The sequence below is a fragment of the Dermacentor silvarum genome, chromosome 4, assembly GCF_013339745.2.
Source record: "Dermacentor silvarum isolate Dsil-2018 chromosome 4, BIME_Dsil_1.4, whole genome shotgun sequence".
Classification (NCBI taxonomy): domain Eukaryota; kingdom Metazoa; phylum Arthropoda; class Arachnida; order Ixodida; family Ixodidae; genus Dermacentor; species Dermacentor silvarum.
Genome location: NC_051157.2, coordinates 34,175,076 through 34,200,167, shown reverse-complemented (window position 1 = coordinate 34,200,167; position 25,092 = coordinate 34,175,076). Strand labels below are relative to the sequence as shown.

At 45.4% G+C, this 25,092-nt stretch overlaps 2 protein-coding genes across 7 annotated transcripts in view; one reads left to right on the top strand and one right to left on the bottom strand.

The window, feature by feature from the left end:
- Positions 1-12,221, bottom strand: LOC119449750 (short coiled-coil protein A). Of its 3 annotated transcripts, none has more exons than XM_037713001.2 (5): positions 12,083-12,221; positions 9,745-9,820; positions 8,508-8,612; positions 6,858-6,944; positions 1-3,526 (listed from the first exon to the last, which is right to left on the bottom strand). In XM_037713001.2, exons 2-5 carry the CDS (start codon positions 9,818-9,820, stop codon positions 3,384-3,386), a joined length of 411 nt encoding a protein of 136 aa, XP_037568929.1. In that variant the 5' UTR covers positions 12,083-12,221; the 3' UTR covers positions 1-3,383. The 3 variants fall into 3 exon arrangements, with proteins under 3 accessions (XP_037568929.1, XP_037568928.1, XP_049521379.1); XM_037713000.2 differs by lacking the exon at positions 12,083-12,221 and adding an exon at positions 10,080-10,276; XM_049665422.1 differs by lacking the exon at positions 12,083-12,221 and adding an exon at positions 9,896-10,070.
- The window catches only part of LOC119449743 (uncharacterized), a 392,329-nt gene continuing 378,155 nt past the window's right edge, over positions 10,919-25,092 (top strand). For 3 of the 4 annotated variants that reach the window (XM_049665418.1, XM_037712988.2, XM_049665417.1), the window contains exon 1: positions 10,919-11,076. The gene's annotated coding sequence lies outside the window, so the exon portion shown is untranslated. The remainder of the gene's footprint in view (positions 11,077-25,092) is intronic. The other variant, XM_049665419.1, reaches the window with a different exon arrangement.

Here is a 25,092-nt window from a genome sequence, read left to right as displayed (position 1 = left end):
TTGCAGCATGTAGTGGTCTTTATTGAGATCACACAGGCAGCAATACAAAAAATGCAGAGGTCTGCAACATAAAGCACTTTTTATGTGACTAGAATTGTGTTTTGCACAAGACGCAGAAAAATCATGGTTTGTGCCAGTGAAGCAGGAGTGGTGTGGTATACATGTTCTGTATTCAGCGCACACACAAGCTGTATGGCATGGTCCTTGATGCCAAGCTAAATATGTTCAGCCAACTGGCAGTAAAACCTGTAGTACAGTTTTCTTCTACCTGCAGATTCATTTGCTCCAAATGTTCTCAAAAACAAAGAGCTGCTTCCCTTAACACTGTGGAGAAGAACACTCCAAAGAAGGGATGAAGACATGTGCTGAACAGTTTACCAATAAAGCATCTATATATTGTTGAGAACAAAAGTAGAGACCATGGGGATCGGCAGTCAAACTGTATTGCTGCTCTAAAAGTGTGCCACCTGCATTTGGTACGTGCACACTGCACACACACAATCGTTTTTTTTTAATCTATTAGCATGCTCGTTTACTTGATTCACCCATGTGCATGCATGAATGATGTAGAGAGACTGCTATAGAAAGTTCAAAACAATATGCATGTCATGGGTAGAGAAATGCGCTATATACCTCATTTTATGCAACAAGCTTTGCCCTTTTCCTGGTATGCTAAATAACTTCCCGCCTAACATGGCATTACATGAACGTTTTACTGCAGGATGGTCAGTGAAGCTGTCAACGGGATGCATCGACACTAAGAACCACCCTTATAAGAAGCATGATAGCAACAAAAGTTGAACTTTGCACAGCAAACTCTTTCATTTTCCAACCTGGCTTCATCTGGCCACAAATGTTTGTCCAGTGGTCTTAGATGTTCAATTGAGACACAGAATAGACCTGTATGCCAGTCATCTTAGTTTTGGTTTCGTCTGTTCTCAGCATTCCAACACCATCTGCAATGGTTACCGCACAAAGCCGAGAGGGGAATGGTGAAGCTCACATAGTCCAATTTGAGAAAGCCCATTACCAGCAGCGTTTGAACTTGGAAGCAAAGCACGGCAATTAGTAACACCAGAAGAGACCTTTCAGCAGTGAGTGGCTTTAAGCGGCTGCAAATGCCTGAATAATCAGTTCATACTGTTAATAGCAATCGGAGCTTCATACTAAACTTACTAGAGGAAAATCTGCTACTAGCAGCTTTGCAAGACATCAGTGCAGCGCTGCATCCAGCATAGGACTGACGGGTAGTACATAAGTTTGTCTAAACTTTCTGCCTTTGGCTTTGAACAACCTTCCAAGTATGTGTTTAGGCAGTTTTGCTGCATGGCAATGATTTGCTTCAGTTACCCTCCAATTTCTACCACTGTTTTCGGAACATTTCAAATAAAAATTGCTGTGTAAACAACAAGTGTCATACATTAGAAATGACATAACTAGTTGTCAAGGTGAAAGACTCTACTGCTTTAAAAAACTGTTTCTCTACTTGAGCCAAAAAGAACAATGACAGAAGCCTGTTTGCTTTTTTTAATTAAGCCATGTCCGAATTGTACAAAAGTGTATGGTACCCCCCATCAGTGTTGTAGTGTTTCAATGACTGCAGTGCCTATAGAGTTTCTTACGATGACAGCGCGAGATTTCACTCTAGTAACTTTAGCAGGATACTATAATAGTAATCACCTCAAAGGGTGTATTGTCTTCAAGGTTGACTACAGCGTTCTTAAGTTGTGGAATGGAATGCTATTAAATGGCGGCACTATGCTTCAGCCAGCCAGAAAGGCATGTATTAAGTGACATAACAGAAATGTACAACTAATAACATCTCTAGCAGCTGAAATAAAGTGCATTTCTGCAATGTAATGAACCTCTAACAAGCAGACATGCGTGCTCTGCCCAACACTGAAACTGCTACCCCAGTCAGGTTACACTCTTTCCTCCATTGAATGTTCTGGTCTTTAATTAAAAATCAGATGTGAATTTTTTGGCCTATGACTTAAGGTGTGCCGAAGAAAACACCAAACACTCTCCTGATTTTTGCTGAAAAATTATGTTACACTCTAGTGTAAGGTCCTAGTAAAATGCATCACATTGGAGATTTTCAGTCTCTGCTGGTTGCCTATGGAGCATTTACCATCATCTCTTTGTCAATAATGCCTGCTATCAATGAATATGGGCGTGGAACAAGATTTACATTTACTCGCCATGTAAACTTTTCGGTAAAGTTTCAGTCACGAAGGTCAATGCCCTATTTTTTTTTTTGCTTCTGCCAGCCCGCATACAGAGTGTCAATTTCCAATAACTTAAACGAGAACTTGACAAGTCATGCCACGAGCAAAAAACATGGGCATACACTCAGTTTCGCTGAACTTGCGAGTTCTATTATTCTCCAAGGTGCAAAAATTCCCTATCTTGTGTCACTGTCTGCATCACGTTATATATGGTACATCACGTTATAATAGCACCACCTTCATTATTTTCAAAATTTTCTGTGAAAGGTTGTGTAGGTAATGCACACATACTCGTGCTCGCAGAGATTCTTTTCTGAAAGTGTGCACTTTTTTCTTTAGATCACAATGCCCTATATGCTCACATAGGCCGGGATGGATAACACTGGCTACTATAAAACATACATTCATACAACTATGGCTGTGGCTCGACACAGCCAAGCGGAGTCTGTTTTTTTTCATTGGAAGATGGCTTCCTTATCTCTCTAGGTTTGTGGTAGTTTAAATACAGGTAAAACTAAATTACTGTTCCTTGAAGTTATTGATTACGGTTAGAGGTGCAGCTTTTGCATGAGTCGACACAGTAACTAAAGCAACATCTCTAGCAATACGTATCACTTTTTAACATTTACTGACTTTTCCAGGTTTTATCCAAAAATTTAATGAGTGGTGCGGTGGCAAACTATCCGTAGATTTCATCCATAGAAAATGCCCTTTCTAATCATAGTCCAGCAGTTCAGAGCTGAAACAACACCAAATGTGATGGAAACACAGTCAATAATTTAGAAAGCCTTGTGGGGAATCAGGCACGCCAAACATTAAAAGTTATTCTTTCACCTGGTAATCTCTCAGTATTTCGAGATTTCTTCTGGGCCCTTAAAATTTCCATGACAAACATTACCAGCTTTCCAGGTTGCTACACACCTTGATGAATTGTCCACACTGATGACTACAGACATTGCAATTGACAGCAGTAAGACTAAAAGGACAGCGGGACTCGGAAAGGCAACATCAAAGCATAATTAAAATGGCCGATTGTGTGGGGTCAGCACCGGTTCCCCAGTGTGCATTGTGTCCTCATTTACGCATCGCTAAGCAGGAACAGCAGCAGCAGTGCCTTTTTTTTTTCAACGTACACGGCAATCCTGCATACATTGTTCACTTCTTCTTGGTCTTTGGTGAAGTGGACTGGAACACACTGGAGGCAGACATGAGGTTTTCGATGTACTGCCCCAAGACTTGGTTCTCGGACTTGAGCTTCAAGTTCTCTTCCTTCACACTATCCACACGCTGGGAGAGGTCTGTGGAAAAGTGTACAACAGGTCTTTAGAATCACGAGTCAACTGGTAAGCTACTGTTTCCATCCAACTTAGTTAGAGGGACACTAAACTAAGGTAGAGCTATACTGGTAGGTTACGCTTCTGGCAAACAAAGCAAGCTTGTCCTGCTGTGAGAGGAGGCTTGATAAGCCAGAAAAGATGCAAAAATGAAAAACACATGGCCACACTACATTGAAGTTTGCGTGAACAGGCTCCCCCCTAGTGAAGTTGTAGACTGACAGCACTTTGGGGCTAGTCATTGGTTTGTCTTTGAAGAAGAATTAGACTGAATTTCAAAATAAGCAGAGACAACTTTGCAGCCTCTGGGTGCTTTTACCTCCACAAGAAATATCCAAATTATGCGAAAGCACAGGATTACCACGATGTCAAGAGACGTTGTCGGCACCTCAGTTTGGGCATTAACTTGAATTAAGGCCAACTGCAATGAAATCTTGGAGGATGTATAAGGCCTAGCTTCAGGTAGTGTGAATATAGAGCAGCCTCTACGTCAAATTTTGTTTGGAAACACGAGTGGATACGTCACAAGAAGCTCACAAAAATAAATGGGTTTGATACCAAAACTGAGGGGGTGACGGCAGGGAACAAAAGCTGACATTATCATTAACTTGAAGTGACATGACACAGAACATCCCAGAACAGAGGAGTGCAACTCCTTGGCATAGTCTCAGAAATTATGGGGCGTTCGTAGTATGCTGAAAATCAAAGAGTACTATGTATGAAGATTTCAGTCATATCCACTGACCACCAAACGAAAATATACAATTTGGGAAGATACCCTTCCAGTCTGAAACGACTGTGTGTTTCTCTTTTGTGTCCCTTTAAGGGCAGTGAATGCCAAGGCTGTCGCCATGTAAACTTGAATGGCCATTTCCCTAACTTCCCTAACATCTGTCTACCGCACTGCCATTAAGAAAGCCAATGTGCCCTTCCACCCTAAAACGAGTAGCATGATGGAGACCATGCAAGAATAAAGCTTCGAATTGAATTCAGGGGTTTTACGTGCCAAAACCATTTGATTATGAGGCACGCCGTAGTGGGGGTCTTCCGATTAATTTTGACCATCAGGGGATCCTTAACATGCACAAGACACGGGCGTTCTAGCATTTCACCCCCATCGAAATGAGGCCGCGACGGCCGGGATTTGATCCCGCAAACAAGAATAAAGCTTGTGAAATCAAACAGTGGCGCACGCTCCCTGCACTTCCTCTGCTTCAAATGCTAGGCACTGCAGCTGAGCAGACAAGTACACACTAACAAAGCATTTGTCCATACACAAGATCCACAAAATCCACAGGTTCATTTCTTTACGCAATTGGTTATAGCGTAAGGTTTTTTTCCAAAATGCACTCATCATCTACAACACAGCTTAAAGAAAGCATGCCACAGTGTTTTAAAGGGCAAAATGCAAAGCTCATGTCCTACTTGTGAAGATACGGAAGACTAGTCTCCAATGACATAATAGTACAGTTGTACGTCATGATAAACCGTTGGCTGAATTGCAGAACCCGTAACAATACAATAGAATGAGATACACATTGCTGCAGTGCATTTCATATGCTCGTATTTGTCTGGTGTTCCACGATTCAACTGATGGCCTATTGTGGCTGTATACCAACTGGCTGAGATTCAGACACTCGTGCAGCTACAGCTCAAGTTCACAAAACTTTCACATAAACAGTTTTTCCTGTGTGTTTTCATTTCGTGCATTGGTGCAGCTGATAAAATGTACAGCTAGCCTCAACTGACCTATAGTTGGGTACAACTTTAGAAGGCAGCGGCATTTGCCCCTCAAAGGCGGATGCACACGAGCCTCCATCAAAGGGCGCGCACTCTAGACTGACATCATGAGCTGGACGGCCGGTGAACCCGCTGAAGGAGAACATGGCAGCCCGCGCTTCGAGCTGGGCCGAGCCGCAACAGCAGGACTATTTGTTCAGTCGCGGAGGCAATCGGCTGCCGCACTTCGGTCATCTGAGTGGGGCCTTTCCTGCCTGCTTAAGTTGTACACAACTATAGTCTTAGGCAACTTTACCACTTTTCCAGCCCTAATTCTGCTACTGTGCTGCCTGGAGACAAGTGTGTAGGTGTGTTCTATGTGACCCAATATATGATGTAGTTTGAGACACCTAGCATCCTACAAGGATGCTAGCCTGGTCACTAGCATGCCTTTTCACTCTGCTAGAAGTAGTGAGATGGACAGCTATAGGCACCACGCATTACCATACCTGCCAACCTGAGGACAGCGAAATTAAAGAGATTCACCAAGGACGCCTGAAATAGTGCATAATGGCTACCAGTACAGTTATTACATGTCTTGGCACTTGTACTGAGATCGGAGACAACGCATGGGCATGTGCATAATTAAGGAACACGTCCTATGTTCAGCAACAGTGGCCCTTTTTCACTCTTAATATGCTTCACCGCCTAACAAAACTGTATAACGACGAAGTTGACTTAAGGGAACCGGCCATAATGAAATGCATATCGGACCTTTGTCTCAAGAGCACTCCTCAGGGCACGTCTCGATGTGAAGTGAAGTGAGTTAGGCCAACACTGCCTACAGACAAATGGTTTGGGTTTAAATTTGACTTCAGCTAGCTACCTGGCGCATAATGCTAATTACGATGCAGCTGTGCTACATAACACTTTTTTCTTTCTGTGTTTTATTTTTTCCCGGTTGGGGTAGTTGCAGTTTTTTTTTAGATTTATGGCCGTGCTCATACAATAGGGAAAAACGGTTGGAATTCGATAGTCTCCCGGACAAATCGGGAGAGCTGGCAGGTATGCATTACCGATGCGAGTGTGTCAAGCAAAGTGCATCAGCCGGGCAGGCACCTTACAGATGTCTTTTTCGCAGGGATTCCCATGAATAGCAGCAAGCTGGCAAACAACGGCTGAATCCACCATGTTCGGTTCACTCATTTCTGCAGTCAATAAAATGCTCACTGTCACAAGGCAACATTCAGTAAGCATAGGTCAAGTTCCCTGGATGCGAGTTCGCACATATCAATGTCTAGTTCCTGCACAGTGGACAGGCAGAAATGCCTTCTCCACACATCCTTTCTTATGCATCACATTGTGCCATGTTGAACCAAAGAATGATAAATGAATGAACACAAAAACGAACAAGACTAGTTCATTTCCTAGTTCAGGATTCCTGTTTGCCGTAAAATGCAGGGCTTGAGTGGTCAATGTTACCAGTTTTAAAACCTCGCTCAGGCCACCAGCGATTCATTATGCTTTGCAACTCTGTTGAAAGAGAGAAAAAAGCAAACTGCAGGCTGCAACTGACCATCAAGTGTATTCTGGAGTTCTAGTACTTGTGAAATCAGCCTGGCTTTCTCTTCGGCTTCATCGGGGCTCATGTCCGGATCCAGGGCTATAGACAAGAGTTTTCAATGAGTTCATGCATAGGATGACGATGCAACTGTGGCGGAGCCTGTGCATATACCATAACATAGAAATATCTTATAAACAAGATCACAAGATAGCAAAGCTACAGCACTAAACAGGTACTTAAGGAGCAATCTCAAAGTCATAATACACTTTTTTCAGGGCACCTGAAGCTTGCTCAGTGGGATAATGAGACTATCCCATTTTCACATGAAGAGCTGACGTACTGGATATGCAAACTTTGCTCTCAGCCTTCCGAATACAGATTTTGGTGGCTGCGACTTTTGCATTTGCAATAGATGCAATGCAAGATGCCGTATTTGATAAGTTGTGCTATTGCTTCCCCCAAAATGTGCTGCACAAGTTATTTCACAGAAAAATTCAGTACCACTGTAAATTAAAAAATGGCATGCATGAAGTAGTTGACAGCATATTTTCTGCAGCTGCGGCACCACATGTGTAAAAATCATAATCGAAATCACATCACATGAAATATGCTTACCTAGCCCAGAAATAAAAGCCGGTCATTCAGATCATGAATGACATGTGGGTTTTTGCATGACACAGCTTTTTTGACAGGAAAGCAGCGAGCGCAGAGTTTTACAGATAGAAAACGGAAACAAGACAGATGACGATTATATTGTTTGCAGACAAGATACACCCCATGGGGTGTAAACATTTTCTAGACTGCACTCTTGAAAATGCTTGCACCCTTTGGGGCTTATTTTGCTCCACAACAAGAATTGTCATCTGCCTTGCTTGTGTTACGCGAAGAACGAGTCGGCAAGACGGGCAACTATTTGCAGGATGTATTTACAACAGCGGTTGCAGCGCTGACCGGTTAGGTTCACAGCGCGAGCCCAGCTCGTTCTTCCTCTTCTTTTCTCGAGTGATGGCGCCCGCGCGCCTCGGTGAAACAATCAAATACCACACGCGTGTAGCACTTGCATTTCTTTGCTATTTTCCTCTTGAGAATGCTATGTCGTGGTGATAACAAGCATGTCGTTTGAGACCTTGAAGTACCGGGCGCGCAGCATTATAGGAAGAAAATGCGCTCAAGATAGATGACTATTGTTGTCGGACAAGACAAGACCCAAAGGGTGCAAACTTTTCTTAGAGTGTGTTGTCATGCAAAATTACACCTGGAAAAGTTATTTTTGAACTTTTTGATGCCCACATCAAGGAAATTTAGAACAACTTGTTCAATCGCCTATACTTCTGGCCAAGGAGAGTACATTCGTGCAAAAAAAAAAAAAAACAAAAAAAACAATGAAATGTAATTCGAGCAAAAACATAACTAGTGCAGCTGAATACTCGCTCCAGCACATCAAAAACGCTACTATAGGCTATACGTTACGTTTCTTGTGCTTAAGCAAGAATTTTAGGATATCAAGCCCAGTGTAGCAAAAATAATATGTTGGGTATTACAGGATATTACAGTCGCTCTATCTTTCAAACTTGTGTGAAGAGTGCCACAGCAGTGTTTGACATTGCGCAACTCATTCAGTCAGACAGATGCACCAATAAGGAGTCATCCTACACAACTTACAGGTTAGCGCAGGGCTGCTGCTGCCATTGGTATAAGTGGATGGGATAGACTCTATGCTCTGAGTTCCCATCGCACTGCAAGCTGAAACAGATGTGTCGCTTTCATCTGCACAATAGAAAAGGCAAGATTTTGCAGTAGATGCAATAATGTATAGCTGCGCACACAGCAAGTCAATGAAGAAGCATGAGGCTAAGAGGTGGTTTAATGCCAAAGCATTGAAAAGGAAATGAGCAGAGAGATTTCACAGCAGCACTCTTGTCAGTCAGCTCTTGGCCCTTGCTGCTTTCCAGGTGGCTTATCTGACGGCGATAACATATGAGGCTTTGACACATACTTGCACAATACAGCACTTGCGTAAAACAGATTGGACAGGATTTAATTAGTGATAAATCTGCTTAGCTTTTCTGCAATGAATTCCAATTACCTGAAATTTTGTTGCAATGAGTGCTTGAGAGCCAAGAGCGTGAACGTATCTTCGTATGTATGTCAGGCGTTTTCTTGCAGATGAACTAGTTACAGTTATGGCCTGTCTTTTCTCGTGTTGGTTGTCTTTCATTGTGCTAATGTGTATCAAGTCAATTATAACCAACTAGCCCAACAACAACAACATACAATGCATTTTTGAAGCACACCAGGCATTGTAACAACCTTGGCAAAAATAAAAATGATTATTAAATACTAAAGTGCCTTAGATGTTGATGGATTCAACCAACTTTAAAATCCTGTGGCAATGTTTAAAACGCACTCAACAGTTGTAGATTGTTTTCGCCATTGTTTTGCGAGCTGTGGCAATGTCTCTGAGAACTGAAATCTCAGCACCATGCAAGCGCCCCTTTCATAAAGCGCGAGCGTTATGCAGCTATGAAGATAAAGAAGATTCTAAGATTGTGCGTGTCAGTGGATCGAAGTCAATAAGTAAACATCAAGAAGGGCATTCTTGTTAACCAAACATGCGTTACAAGCAACAAGTCTATATTCATCTGTAAATTCCAAGTCATTCGCTCGTAAGCAGGTCACCGTTGTGTCTTGGTGCTCGGTTGTGTTTTGATGACAGCAGCATGGTCGATGTTAACTAAACGGCCACAATAAAAAGCTGGCTATGTCTTTATTTTTTCAATGTTTTGTTCTAGTGTGAACCATTTCTGCCAGCAACGCACAAGAAAACTAGCGAAACTCCGTGTGGGCTCGACAAAGCACCTGGTCACAGAAAATGCCGTAAATCCACAACGTTTATTACCTTGAGCATCTTCGTCAGCGAGAGGGATATTGTTCATCTCATCCTCAAACCTTGCGATGTTCGTAGTGGCAGACATCTGCGCAAAACAAAGTTGAGATTATTCAAGACCTAGCTTAACATCGGTTACATCACGGCGGAGTCCGCACTGCACCTTTCAAAATCGCACACCGTGGGAGTGAGTTTCGGCGTCGCCTACGTAGGCCTAGAAGCCGCACAAAGCTAAAGAAAGTGAAATGGCGAGCTTGCTGGGAATGTCGCAGAAATACCTGGTACAATGTTGAATGTAAAGATAAAATCTAATCCCCAACCCAAGGCAAACAGAAAAGCTTGCTTACTTTGCTATCTTGATCGTCGCCTGCAGCTGATGAAAGCTCCTCCCAAAACGTGAAACAAACATGCACTAGCGCATCGCTAGGACGCATGAACACGGGTTCAGCAATTGCTCTGTTGAGCATTATTTACTCACACGTCTAAAATATTTTCTAAATTTAAATATAAAAAGTTAAAAGATATAATTGAGACACGTAAAATAACAAGTATGCGGCGCTTGCTAGTAGTAGTTGCTACTGGGGCTGCGCGCGTAGCCTGTAGTGCGAATGAAAACACATACGTGCAGCGTTCGATAAATAGAAAAAAAAAAAAAATGTTGCATGGAATTCTCAGCATTGACGCATGTCGACGCACCGACATATCGTTATCGCTTGTTTTCACTGTAGATTTGCGGATGTAAAATCTTCAATGTATTTTATATTTCGCCGGACCTCCTTACCGTACGCCGATGTTGTCGAGCACATTAGCATGATTAATGCCCAATCTTCATAAAAAAAAAAAGACAGTGTTAAGTGAGGCAAAAGTTCGCGCAATAACTTCGCGCCTAGTGCATGGGCACGCTAGCTGACACCAATACATTTTAATAGCGGCGTCCCATTTGACTGACCACAGGGGCATAGGTTCGTTGACATCGTCGTGCCTTTGAGGTTAGTTACGTCGTTAGCGAAAACGTTAATTTGTTAACCTCTGAGGCACGAGAAATGCGACGTGCACTGCCGCTGATTCGCCGTCGATGCCGCGCTGAGGCGCACGTCGCCGTCCGCCAAAAACGAAACTAGCACAAAAGCCGCGGGCGGACGGAATAGCGCGTCTCGGGTTTTCGCTGGCTACGCATCCCCAGGAAACTGTTGGTTGGCCGTGCTCTCGGCTGGTTGTTCGCTAGTTCGCTGGCCATCCGTTTGTGCGTGTCCGTGTGTGTATGTGTGTGAGTGCGCGTGTGACTTGTCATGTTGAGGTGTCCATTTGCCAGCAGGAAAAAGTTTACCCCCACCAGACATTACGGTAAGTTTCCGAGATGTCTACGTATCTCTCGGCCCGCGAAAATTTCATTGGTTGCGCGACGAGTGGAAGCCGCAGATACTTTGCCGTCAGCCAGCGAGCACATTACAGCGAACGTGCGCCACTTAAACAGAAAAAAACAAACAAAATTAAGCGCTTCTACCTCTAGATTCGGGACGCCAAAAGAACTTGGCAAAAGCATGGACGCTTTCCCTGATGTTGGGAATATGACTTCAGTGTTACGAGATGAGGGGATACCGATGCGTTCCATGTACGGGCCGCCTGGCACGGAAACAACCTGTCGATTTTCTGTCAGGTGTCGGGTGTGAGCTAGCGAGCGCCCCCCTCACCCCCCTCCTCCCTACCCCCCTTTTACTCGGGACGCTTCGACCGGGGGTTTCTGTGCGTGGTTCGGTCATATCTGTTAATTGCTTGGTTTCTTGCACCGGCGGAAAACCGGCGGTGTTCGAGTAAGCGTACCGTCCCGCTCTGCTGAGAAGGAACGCCTTCGACGACGGACGCTCGGCGACGATTACTTCTTTTTTGCTCTCGTCTCGTACGCAGTTGCGACGTCGTCTCCTTGGCCGCTCGGCTTTTGTGATGGTTGGACGCTTCGGCGAGTCCAGCAATAATAAAGTAAGCGTGCTATCGCAGGCAGTGATGCACCACTGTGCACGCAGCAAGAGACATTCCGGCGGACTGCAGCGCGCGGTCTGTCCGAGTAGCGCTTGGGTTTTTTCGCCGATCGGAACCGAAGTGGGAAAAACACGCTTCGGAAACTTGTCCTGTGCTTCGTGCGCAACATTTCGTGTTGTTTATTTCTTCTCCCTCTCGATCTCCGTAGAAGTGAGCCTCTTTAGCCGAGCTGTGGGGGAAAGCAGCGTAGACCGCAGTGCGTGTGTGTGTATCGTCGCGTACGCGTAGGCATGAGTTGCTTTCATCGAGGCATGCGGCCCCGCGTAAGCTGGCTCAGCAGTCGCGAAAGGGCAAAACAACGCCGAACACTCACCGGTCATTTTTGCGGTTGCGCCAACGACTGCGCTCCGCGTTGTGTATCGTCTCGCTTTCACGCACGCCAGCAACTTCGGGCAACCAGCGGACTAGTGACGCCGTCGTTGGGAGGTCGAAAGAAGCGGTTGGCTTTGTGAAAGCCAGCAAACGCGACCTGGTCAGCTGTTTAGTGATTATAGAAAAAAAAAAAAATCTCGAATCAGCGGTTGAAAAACGCTGTCAATGACGCTCCGAGAGGTGGCACGCGCTTGCGCAAAGTTGAAATCTTGTGTCAAGGCCAGTCACGCGTAAGGGGCGGGGTATCACCGATTGCATAGGTAGGACATTCGTTCGGTTGAGCAGAGGGGGCATGTTTTCAGGAAAGTCTGCCGGTTGGTTCATCAATATTCAGTCCCGAAAAAGAAAACTGCGTCGCTCGTGCTTAGTGTCAGCCAAGAAGCCCATTGGTACGCCTTCATGCGCGCTTGTTTGGTCCTGGCATTTCCGCGTGTGTACGAATCAACGCTATCTGGTCAGTTCTGGGAACTCGTCAAACGGCACGACAACAGCTGGCGACACGAGACAGACAGTTGGCTCCTACGAGATATGTATCATGTCGGGAAGATATGTAGTTACTGGCACATAATCGCTGTCTCTTTCCGACCAGTGCGACTGACAACTGGAGATAGCGCCCAGTGCAATGCTAAGCGACCAATGCAAATTGGAAGCCGCTATGTGTAAGATGCCGAGCAACTTTTACACTGTGAGAACATCGTTATTCTGGTACCAGAATTGTGAGAGTCCGATATTTCTTTTTTAATGAGAGGTTAGCCAAATTGACAAGGTAGTAGCATTACGTGATCATTCAGTAATGAATATGGGGACTCCCATAGATGATCGAGTACTTGCCATAAATACCACCAAAACTGCATCAGTGTAGCAGGGTTGTCCAGAGTGAGAGAGGGATATTTTATTTACAGGAAAGGCACAGGTCGGCATGAGCTGACGTGCGCTAGCCCGCTGCCCTGCACTGGGGAAGAGGGAAGGGGGGGCATAGGGATTAATGATGATGATGAGGAGGAAAGGAAGATTCTCCAGCATTTTGTCGTGGGTGCATCCAGTGACAAGGAAGGCGATTGGCGAACGCTGCCGCCTTGGGTGACGGTGGCAGTTGTTCATTTTACGGGTGACGCACGGCTTACAGTGTTCCTGCCGCAATGCCCGCCCCAGTTACACTAACAAACCTGACCTAGTCATACAAGCGTTATTGAAGAGGTACACGAATGGTTCTTTGACTTATTCTATCAGCAAAACAATTTGGCCACGGTTCCCCCGTCCCTGTCAAAACACGAAGCTTGCTATAGATTATCTCGCATCTTGCTAAACCAATAATGGCAAGGTTGGCCCGACTTCAAACTCAGAGGTCCATAACCTCCCAAGTGACGTCGAGGAACGCTATTGGAACATTCTTGATTCTGTAGTCGCGGTATCAGTAAAGGAACGTTCGTCAGAAACGTCTCCCTTCTCAAACATGTTCCACCAGGAGAACTAAGTGCACCAGAGGTCTTAAATGTCCCAGTTTTGTAACGTTCCATCGAGACCGGCAAGAAGTCGGGGTTTGGAGCGTGGGTTGACCCTCAATAACGCTTGTTCAACTTCACAAAAGTGCTGCTCTTTATGTATGTATGTATGCATGTATGTATGTATGTATGTATGTATGTATGTATGTATGTATGTATGTATGTATGTATGTATGTATGTATGTATGTATGTATGTAGTGTATGTATGTAGTATGTGTGTGTGTGTGTGTGTGTGTGTGTGTGTGTGTGTGTGTGTGTGTGTGTGTGTGTGTGTGTGTGTGTGTGTGTGTGTGTGTGTGTGTGTGTGTGTGTGTGTGTGTGTGTGTGTGTGTGTGTGTGTGTGTGTGTGTGTCCTCTACAATGGAAGCGAGCTGAGACCAATAAAGTTTAATGTAGGCCTGTGTTAATTCCCGATGGCTTTCCTGTGCTGATGAGTTTCTGCATCCCTTGTCATCTGCGACATATATAGCAAAATATTAATAGCTAGCAAATCACACGCGTGCAGCGCTAAAACTACGTTTATTCCAACTAAAGTAGCAATCACAGTAACACCATGGACCATTCTGCCAGTTCCGGGGTCCATATAGGATCCTGCCATCCATGTAGAAAAGCCGCATACTTGTGAACAAGCGGGCACATTACGGGCGAGAAGAGCGTACGATTATGATGGTTTCATCTTTGCTGTTGGCCGCTTTGAATTACAAGCTTTGAAAAATAGCTCGGAAACTTGGCCGTGTCTGTTATAACCTTGCCTTGCAAGAAAACGCACGTCAGTAACATTAGCGTAGATGTGCGTATCAAAGCTTCCTGCCCACTGAATGTGACGGCAGGATACCGCCGCATCTTCGTGAAATCGCACTCTGAAGCCTTGAGATCTGCGATCACGTGGGACCTTAGCCGCCTCCGTGTGTCGTCTGGATCTTCATGGCGCACATATACGTCGACTGGCAGCGATTGCGGCTGTGCCGTTCCGTTGAACATCTTGGAGGGGATGAGGCTATAGTCACATATCCGTGGTTATACAAGGCATTCGTTTAAATGAAACAACCGGGATTATAGTCTGCAGTAAGAATCGCATTCTGGAGAGGGCGTCGTGGCCTCGTCACGTGGGCATGCATTGGTAAGCACAGCTACCATGTCTCAATCATGGAGGGTAAAAAAAAAAAAAATGCAAGAGTGGGAATGATGTCTCGTAATTGAAGCCAGACCGCCGCCATCTTAGCAGGGGCACGATAAAATATTAGCTTACGGTGCAGGAAAAGAAGCGCTTTCCTCTCACTCCCCACGAGTTTAGTATGGCTAATTTTGCCGTAAATATTATGATCGACATGCGTCTTTCTGTTACTGGTTTTAGGATGAAGCATGAAAGTCTTGGAAATTTTTTATGGACGTTCACATTATCAATACTCAGCCGAAGATACTTTTGTCGAGAACAGTCAGCTTTTATTTTCTAATTAACCTAGCATTTACAATACCACAGCAATATATACAAGCGGACAGCACCTGACAAGGCTCTATTTCTGAGGTGAAGTAGGGGCAAGCGCTGGTTCACCTCTGCTGGTAAGAAGTTGCGTGCGGGAGCTTCCACTCCAGCATATTTTCCTGTCTTTACTTGGCTTCAATGACCGCCAGGGCCGCACCAAAGGTGAAGCATAGTTGGAGCTTCAGCTGCCGTCGGCCAATCAGGGGTCCGATTGTGCGAAAGCATGTGACCGTTCTCCGCTTTCCCCTGAGGGACTGACGTCGTCTGCTCATTTCCGAGAGCCGTGACGACGCCTCGGAGCTTCGATTCCAGTGTAACGTTAATGTTATTATTGTGAGACCGAGGAGCTCTGTACACTGCACTGAGATGTCGCAATTGTTGCTTGTTGATGGCCTACGGCGTTTCTCGCTCTTTGAGTGCGGCCTTGAGGGGTGAGTGGATTTATGCTCGTGTCTCACGTTCATAACGTCTCATGCTGTCTACTAAGTGGTTCGTGGTGGTTAAAACGCTTTTCCCTTTCTCATTGCGAGCGCGATTGCTAGAGGGGAGAGAGCGAGCGAAATATTTTCTTTAAACGACCCTTAGTCGGATACTCCGTCATCTGTCGTCAAGGGGGCATAATGTTCGTCTGGTTGCTTTGGGTTAGGAGGTGGTCCCAGTACGACGTGATTTATGTTAGACGAGGGAGGTTCATAGCGTCGGGGAGGAGTGACTGAGCTCCAATTACAGTGGACGGATGGAGCATGTGGTTGCGGGATGAGATACGGATTCGCGAGAGCTCGAGGGGTATTTCCGCTAATTATGCAAGGCGCTGGGATACTGCCCACAGAGCTGGCATGAGGGTGACTTCCCTGGGCGACGTCGAACGGGATGAATAATGGCATCGTTTAGCAAAGTTGGGATCTGCGCCTGTCAGATGCGATAGGTTGCGGTACGTTGGACGGCACGGCGGCGACGATTGCCAGCTTGAGCGAACTGATGAAGCAGGCTCAAGCTTAGAAATTGATGCTTGATCGATGTTGGCTCGCGGGAAAGCGCAAGTCCTGGGAAGAATCGACACATCCGCTGAACTTGAACTTTCTTTCTCCGTAGTTTTTTTTCCCCGCTCCAGCCTCGTAGCCGGAAAAATGTCTACCCCGACACGACACGTGAAAAGTCTGCGCTCACTACTTTCCTGTATATAGAATGCTAAGTGACGCTTAACGCGCACGCCGTTCGTGACATGGAAGTACCGGGGCGCGCAGTGTATTAGAGAAAGGAAATGCGGGAAAGATAGATGATGATCACTGTTTTGGGACAAGCTCAGCCCCAAAGGGTGCTAACGTTTTTAAGAGTGTTGGAAGATGTCTCTCTTCGGAGGCTTTGGGGCTTGGGCGGCCCTTACCCCTTCCCTAACCTAGTCCTGGGGCTTAGTATACCTATAGATAAGTTGTGAAGGGCCAAAAGAGCTCTGCTTCCACGGCTAGGGCGGATGCTCGCCATCTGCCGTGGCTGCGCAAAGGCAACATGAGAGGAAATGCTTACAGCTGCCGGGATACGGACAGATCCAGCCCGCACACTATACTATAACAGTTAATTACGGACAAGTTCCACAGGCTACATATTAAGCTTCACCCTCCGTGGTTGCTCAGTGGCTATGCATGGTGTTGGGCTGCTGAGCACGAGGTCGCGGGATCGAATCCCGGCCACGGCGGCCGCATTTCGATGGGGGCGAAATGCGAAAACACCCTTGTGCTTAGATTTAGGTGCACGTTAAAGAACCCCAGGTGGTCCAAATTTCCGGAGTCCCCCACTACGGCGTGCCTCATAATCAGATCGTGGTTTTGGCACGTAAAACCCAATAATTTTTTTATTAAGCTTCATCACGAAGAACGACTGTACGCATTCATTTAACCGCAAAATGCCGAGTTGACAAATCGTGCGGTCAGGGAAAAAAAAAAAAAAAAAAAGGTTTTTACGTTTTTAGAAGACACGCATGGCCGTTTAACCAGCGTTATTTCGGCTTCTGGCTTCGGATTTGACTACGTCTGAGACGCGCTTTCCCCCATGCACACGAACATACCTCAGAAGGCCAGTAAATATATGTAAAATAAGTCGATTATTAATTTCTACGTTTTTTAGTGGCTCTGCATGCGCTTTAAGCAAACAAGCAATGTGTTTTCGTCAGGATTGCAATTCGAGGCTAACCAGCATGCCGCATTGTGTGCAATTGTTGTAGTCGCGCCATTTGATGGTGATGTGCGGCCAGAACTACAAACCACCGAAAACGAGGACAAGCAAATCGCCTCTCCGATTTCCTGTCCGTCGCCAATTTACCAGTGCGAGAGGTGTTTGACCTCGAAGCTAAAATGCGCAGAGAGAGGACGATGTGTATACGTACAAGCATGCGCGAACTCAAAACTTGCGTCTTCAGTTCTGCCATACTTTTTTTTTTAGGACGCCCAAAAGTAGGACTACCTTAAATAGATAGTAATACGAAACACTAAAGCAGATTCGCTTTTCGGAACTTTCACATCGGGCAGAAAAAATCTCGGCAGAACCAATAACCTTAGGTTGGTTATCTTTGTAATTTATGCATTACGACAAGAGACGCGCAAAGCGCGAAGTGGGGCGTATTAAAAAAAAGCTATCGCTATATAAAAAATAAATAAATAAAGATAAAAAGAAAGACAAAAGAAACAATTATTAGCAGCGAAAATAAAGGCAGAGTTTAATTTCACGTTACTGAACCGCGACATTGACGCCAGGATGTATTTCACTTCTCGTGTTTCTTGGTGCTTTTCGGTCGCCGAGAAAAGCCCAAAGCAATAAAGTTACCAGATTGAGTTTTCGTACACTTTCGAGTGCAGTGTAATCATCCTTTATTAACGGGGCTTTATTAACTGTCCCCGATGAGGCGCCATAGCGAATGTGCACCGTCACTGGGATCTGGGTGAAGGAATTTCAAGGCGATCGTCGTCGCCCGCTTTTGGTTTTTTCGTCGTTGCTGGGATACGAAACCATCTCTGACAGTAATATATCTGCCCGTCTGCGATGCTGGGAGGTGCAAACTATCACCCCCCTCTGGCTTTACGCCGTATATATTTAATCTTCACTGCCCTTCGTCAACGTAATATTTTTCTTTAGCGCGCCTCTCGATAGCTGTCTCTTGAAAGGAAAACGAAAGGCAAAACGGTAAGCTTAGTAAGGTTGTAGGAAATGAAAACAGCAGCTACCGGCATAGAGAGAGAGAGAGAGAGAAACATGCTTTAGTGATATGCTAGAGATGTTAGCCTGACATGCTACTCAAGGTGCTGGGTGGCGATTATGATATATACAGTGATGAACACTTAACAACACATACACAACACTTAGAGGGAAAAAAGAGAAAAGAGGCGGCGGCACTGTTATCAGCATACGCTTGGCGTCTCCTGCGATCCCTCTGGACAGATGCAAGAGAGAGAGAGAAAACGTTTAATTAAAATAAAAGGAAACCGCAGGGTCCTTCGATGGGCCTTGGGCGTGGGTGGAGTTCTCAGTCCACGACCCCATGAGCCGCGGCCGCCCGGCGCGCTCTCACGACCAGAATTCATACAATAATGGCTACCGGTAAACTGCTGCTATCGCTATTTTTTCCTTTCTGCAACAGCTGTGTGTTTCTTTAAAGGGGTACTGGCATGATATTTTCGACTATTGATTTTTTTTTTTTTTTTGCTTTAGGCGAAGGTCCTAGAACTGTAAACTCTAGAAAGAATATTGACAAGCCTCAGAGCCCACGGTAAAATCATAAATGAGGCAGTGCAGGGTGATATGGTTTGGGCATCTTTTGAAGTCAGAGAAGCACAGAGCAATTAGTTCTGAAGAACGACTCGGGATCATAGAGGAAAATAAATGGGCGGCAAAAGTGCACAAGTATCTGCACCTGAAAAGCGTGGACACAGAGTGGAGGAAGAGGTCAAGAAAGTTGGCAGCAAGTACAGGGTAACTGAAAGTTTAAATAGACAACCGGGAGTCCATAAAAATAAAGAATTACAAGAATGGGAAGAAAGAAACTAGAAGGGAAATTATGTACGATAACACAAAGGGCAGTGCCTTGCTGTTTTTAGGCTCGAGCCTAAGGAGAAAAACGTACCGCAGCAAATATTGCACAAAGCACAAGATGAGGCATGTATATACGCTGCAGCGAAAACCCGGAGACCACTCAGCACATCCTAATGGAATGCGATGGGATTCACCCAGTGAGACCCGTAGGTAACGTACACCTTCCAGAAGCGCTTGGGGTTTAAAATGGACGGAAAGCAAGAGGCGTTTGGAGTATTGGTGGAAAGAAAGCAGGGAAAAGGTCGATACGACCGGATCTGTTACAGGCATAGGTACAAGGTAGATACAGAAATTTCGAGGAAAAAAAGAAAAACGAAGATGTATACAAAAAATGCTACAATGAAAGACGTGTATAGCATACCTGGTTAAATCAAGCAGACTAGGTGACTATTTGTCACCGTCCTGTTTCAAAAGGGAGTGGGCCGTCCAGCGGGCCAGGGACATTGCCGAGGATCTCGGAGGATTTTTCTCCGGCGATGGACCCCTAGCAGCCTATAGCCCCTGGCACCAACAGCCTATAACCGTTGGACAAACAAAGTTTATTCCTATCCTTCAAAGGGGATGCCATTAAAGCATCAGCATCATGTCATGACACCGTCTGTGGTCACGTGAAAGCAGGGCATTGCCGCGTTTTGACACTCGCTCCTGCTCGCTCGGTCGCCGCCTCGTATTCAGCTGCTCGTTGCGAGGGCCGATGTAGCAACATACGAGGCGACCGAGCGAGTGTCAAAACGTGGCAATGTCCTGCTCTCACGTGACCACAAAACTGTGTCATGACACGACGTCGCAACACACTATCCACCTGGGAAACGAAACCGAAACGGGCAGTAAAGAAAATCTATTACATTAAATTATTAACGGCGCTCTGAGGCTTGTCAATATTTTTTCTATTGTTTAGAGTTATAGGACCTTCGTCTAACTCAAAGAAAAATAAAAAAATAAAGAAATGAATAGTCGTAAACATGTCAGCACCCCTTAAAAGCATCGGGGCTGTGGGAAATCGTTGTCGACTGCCTTCCTCGTGTTTGTGCGCACAGATTCTTTTCACATCTTCTTTTCGCTTCATCTTTTCTTTCGTTCATTTATTTCACCTCCCCCCCCCCCTTCCCCCTTAGCGCGTTCAGATGACAAATGCGATTTTCGCGAGCCAGCTCCTGCCTAAAGTGAGCAACGTATAAAGCAGTCATGAAATAAACGCTTTCCTAACTGTTTTTCGTCATTTTCTGCATTCTACCCTTAGGGAAAGCGTAATATTGAACGTAACGCCGCAGAATTAACGCTTATACTTTTATATGTAATTCGGTCAATTGCTTTTTCGAAAGTGTCGTTTGTAACGATGATTGGCTATATTTTTGGTGTTGAGTAATTGTAACCCATTCTATTTTTTTTTTTTCGATAACGAGTGCAGTTTTTGCTTGCTCAGCGCTTGGCATGCGGAAACCGCGGCAGATGTGACATTATCACATGAAATTATAAGAATTGTGGCGGTCTTTGCATGCAAGGGTCATTACGCACGTTTTGTCTCTCCTGCACCCTTCTCTCATTTCATTTTTCAATTTTTCTTTATACCTGTCGGAGAAGAGCGTGCGCATGTTGCGGCATTGAGTTCCTAGCTGTATACCTAATGTTTCTTTTTATGCGACATTTTTCTTCAAGAAACTGTCACATTTAGACCCCTGCCGCTTTCGCAGATACGTTAAGTGGCTGGACGCAAAATAGCAACAACAAGGACTTCAGCGACAGTTTAGCTAATTAACTAAAACATGCTAAGTAACTTTTTAATACTAACCTTAGGGCACATCTTGATATTGCAAAATTGAAGGTGAGGAGTAGTGAAGTCGTGTCTTTCTAACAGAAATTCTAAGACTAGCAACCACTTTCGAGATATCCGTCCGCCAAATCCGCTAAAAAAAAAAAAAAAAAAATGCCTTGGCGTTCGAGTTATTTAGATCGTCCCGAACTGTTAGCGGCACGCTTTTAGAAAACTGTTAATGGCAACGCCGATGTATTTCGTTGCACATTTAAAGTCGCATATTTCGGAAGTGGTGCTACTAAGTAGACATTTATTAGTCTGCTTCAATTTCGCAATTACGACATGTGCCCTAAAGTTAGTATACTTGCCCAGTCAAGTAGCATATCGTAGTTCGTTAGGAAATTTGCTGCTGAATGTTTTTTTTTTTTTTTTTCTTGCTGCTGATGTCCACCTAGACACGAGGCCTATGTGCTACAACGGCAGGGGCCCAGATATGACAGTTTCTTAAAAAAAAAAAAAAAGTATTCCGCCTAAAAAGAAACAGCTCGCATATTCGAATGCACAGGCTGTGCTGCCATCGCTGCCACCACCTCGAGTGTAATGTGACGCTTACACATACATTACATAGCGAGGCCTCGAATTCGGCAGCATTGATGCCTTCAGGTAGCATGTGTGGGTTTGTTAACCAGTCGCCTTCACCCAAAAAGATCACGTACACCTGCGGCAGAAAGGATGTTCCATATCCGCTGTCAAGGCCGTGAACGGTGGCGCTGGCTGACACTCCCAGGTTTAGTTCTAGCAGTTAAAAACATAAATACCTGACAGATACCTTCGTGCCCCACCAGCGGACAGTTGTTTTTTCGTCCAGTGTCATTTCCAATAATGTATCATTTCGTTAATTCAATTAATAAGTGCAAGTATTTTCCCCTATGCTGTTTGATGTCTTTGTTGGCTTCTTATGACATGGCTAAAAAAAAATCGGGCTCTCCGTTTCCTTTCTTCTCGTTCGTTACACACACATTGTAGCGCACATTGTGTCACGCTGACGCACATTAACCCACATTGTGTCACATTGCACACGTGTGTGTGCAATGTGACACATGTGTACTTGCTGTGTGTTTCTAGAACTTATGTTGCCTATTTGTGGAGCTCGATAGCGTTACTCAAGCCTCCGGGGGGAGGTGATTTGTATACTTTGTCGGGCGTGGCGATGTGACAGCCAATACCACTTCGCCCACGCTCCGGGCCCACTTAGCGCATCTAGATTTCGGACCTGAAACGTTGAGCCTACATGAGTTAATTTCGCTGCTTGTGTTTTTGAAGGGTTGTGGTTTGACCGCGTTTCACTGGTTAGCCACCATCGCTGCATTCTGCAGCGCCCAATTGGGCACTGCGTCGATATGACGAGGCGCTCGTTTCATTGTCTGTGAAAGTTACACTTTGTACAAAGAACAGTGCAGTGATGGGACTCAATGACAGAAGCCGGGGACCAGCGTGCCCTCCGAGATTCGGCGGCGTTTGACGATCTTGGAGGCCGTGCTGATCCAGTTGTTGCTGGCGTCTGCGGTTGCTGGCAGGCGGGCGCGGTTCGGAAATTCGCTGTCGATTTGTCTCCGTCACGGATTCACGTCCGACTGCGCTCGCTTGTACCACGTGATCTCCCTCGCCGTCGTATATCCAGCAGGCTTTTCTCAGCAGCCTTGCCCTCCATAATACTGCATGGTTTTAGTAAGATAGAGCTGTTCTCTTCACGTGTTCGACAGTATGCGCGCAGAGAGGACAAATGGAAATGCAGGAAAGTACTTTCATGCGAGCAGGACATATCGTGGGCCTCGCAGTGCGGTGATGTAATTTGCTTGAAGAGCCTTGCTTACTTTTCAGCGACGTCATGTGTTGAGCAACATTCCAGCCGAGAATATGGCGTGCTCCGCGCGCCCTCATTGTACTGGAGTTCAATTTGACCCAGTAGTTGCGGACATTGAAGGGCTCGTAGCTTAAGTGCTTCTCCGCGAAATCCGAAGCTATAGCGCTTAAACTCGGGTGACGCGGCACATTCCTTTGTTCCCTTTTACCCTGTCGAAAAACAAAACAAAAAGTAAGTTTGAAGGAGCGCCGCGGACCTACATTTAGAAAGAGCGGCGGCGGGCTAAAGCCTCTTGTAAGAGAAATGACAAGGAATCAAATAAGGAAAATAAAAATAAAACTTATTTAAAAAATAGCTGTAGGACAAAAAAAAAAAAAAAGAAAGAAAGAAAGAAGAAGAAGAGAAAAAAGAGGGACTTAGACGACAGGTTCTGGTTAGAAAAGAAACTGGTGAGCCGCTGGAATAAAAAGAGGCGTAGATCAAACCGTCACCTCAGTGGACGCGGATTGGGTACGGGTAGATGTAAGTTGCCCAATGGCAATGGCGTTGCGTTGCTGAGCTCGACGTCCCGAGTTCAATCTCGCTAGCGGCGACCGTATTTCGATGGGGACGAAATGCAAAAACGCTCGTGTGCTTAGGCTTAGGTGCACTTTAAACAACCCCAGGTGGTCAAAATTAATACGGAATCTCCCACTACGGCGTGCCCCATAACCATGTCGTGGTTCTAGGGCTTAATTCGCCCAGAATTTAAATATTTTTAATTACTGGTCCATAGAACTAAGAGAGAATTTTCAAAAGGAGCAAGAGAGAGAGAGAGAGAGAGAGAGAAAAGAGGAAAGGCACGAACGTTATCTAGACTTTGGCCAGTTTGCGACCCTACACGTGGGGAGGGGGATGGGGGAGTGAAAGAGAGAGAGAGAGACCTTTGAGAGAGACTTACCGCAGAAGAGGTCGTGGAGCTCTCTGTGCTGATGAGCTCAGGCTTGCAAGACCTTTTGCTTCTGTGAAAGGCTGAGCGACCCGTCTAAACTTAAGGCACACTGGACAGTCTGGCGTTGTTTGTCGAAGCGTGAACAGGGACACACGAGATGATCTATAGTCTCTTCACATCTTCACTTAGCGCACATGGGTGAGTCAGCCATTCCAATGGGATATAAGTGTATGAGGTATAGTGAAGGCTACTTTGACCCACAGCCGCCACAGCAGTGTTGCGTCGCGTCGTGAAAGATTTTTGGGTAGGTGCAGTTGTAATGATGGATCCAGGCTTTATAAGCTAAAGTTGCGGTACTACGCAGTATAAATGACCACGTGATGTAATGCGCGAGATGACGAAGCTCTCTTGTAGCGTCTGCTCTTGAAAACGGTAGATAAGGAGTGTCGGTGCTTACATGGTTACCGACGGTGCCACAATGTTCCGGCAGCCACTGAAATATTACGTCATGTACTCTATCAGCAGCACAATGACAAATTTCGTTTACTTGGTACACCGATCGGTCGTAATTTCCATGTCTCAAACTTCGCACGCTTTGAAGGGCTGCCTTAGAGTAGCAGAATACTGCCCAATTGCAAGGTGGTTCTTTTTTAAATATGTTCAACAGGCAGCGCGGAGAGCAGAAAGCTCCGAACCCGTGGATATCGTGACGTGTGAAGTCTTGAACTTGATGACGGCCCATCGAGATAGGATATAAATAAAGGCGCCCGTCGAACTTGCAGAGACCGAAACCGTGCGTGTAAACATGGATTCGGTTCACGTACGAAGTAGTATGTAAAATCTCCAATGTGATCTGCTTGAGAGCCGCAGAAGACAGGCTAGCCTTCTTCGCAATTCTTGGAACTGAAAGGCACACGGGAGGCTTTTTTCAGGCACCATGCATGAAGGCTTGTTGCGGGCGAGAACGTCAATGATATACAGGGTGTCCCAGCTATCACGCAGCACGATTAAAAAAAAAAAAAGAGGAACGGCGTTACGCGAAGCAAACCTATAGTGCGTATTTGTTTCCAGTACAGTGGAGTAGCCGCCAGTAATTTTTTCGTTACTGAGATTTAATTAGGTAATTGCAATTAATTATCTAACTCGAGAAATAATGTCCTAATTATCAAAGTGTCAATGAGAAGATTGTAGAGCAACATGAAAAACTCCCGATATAGCTTTCTGTTGCTCGATACGTGCTACATAAATGTGTTTTTCCGAGCGTGAAAGAAGCCTGCGAATACACGCAAAATGCCTCGAGCGGCCAGTCGCGCGGCCTATACGGTTGAATCACACCG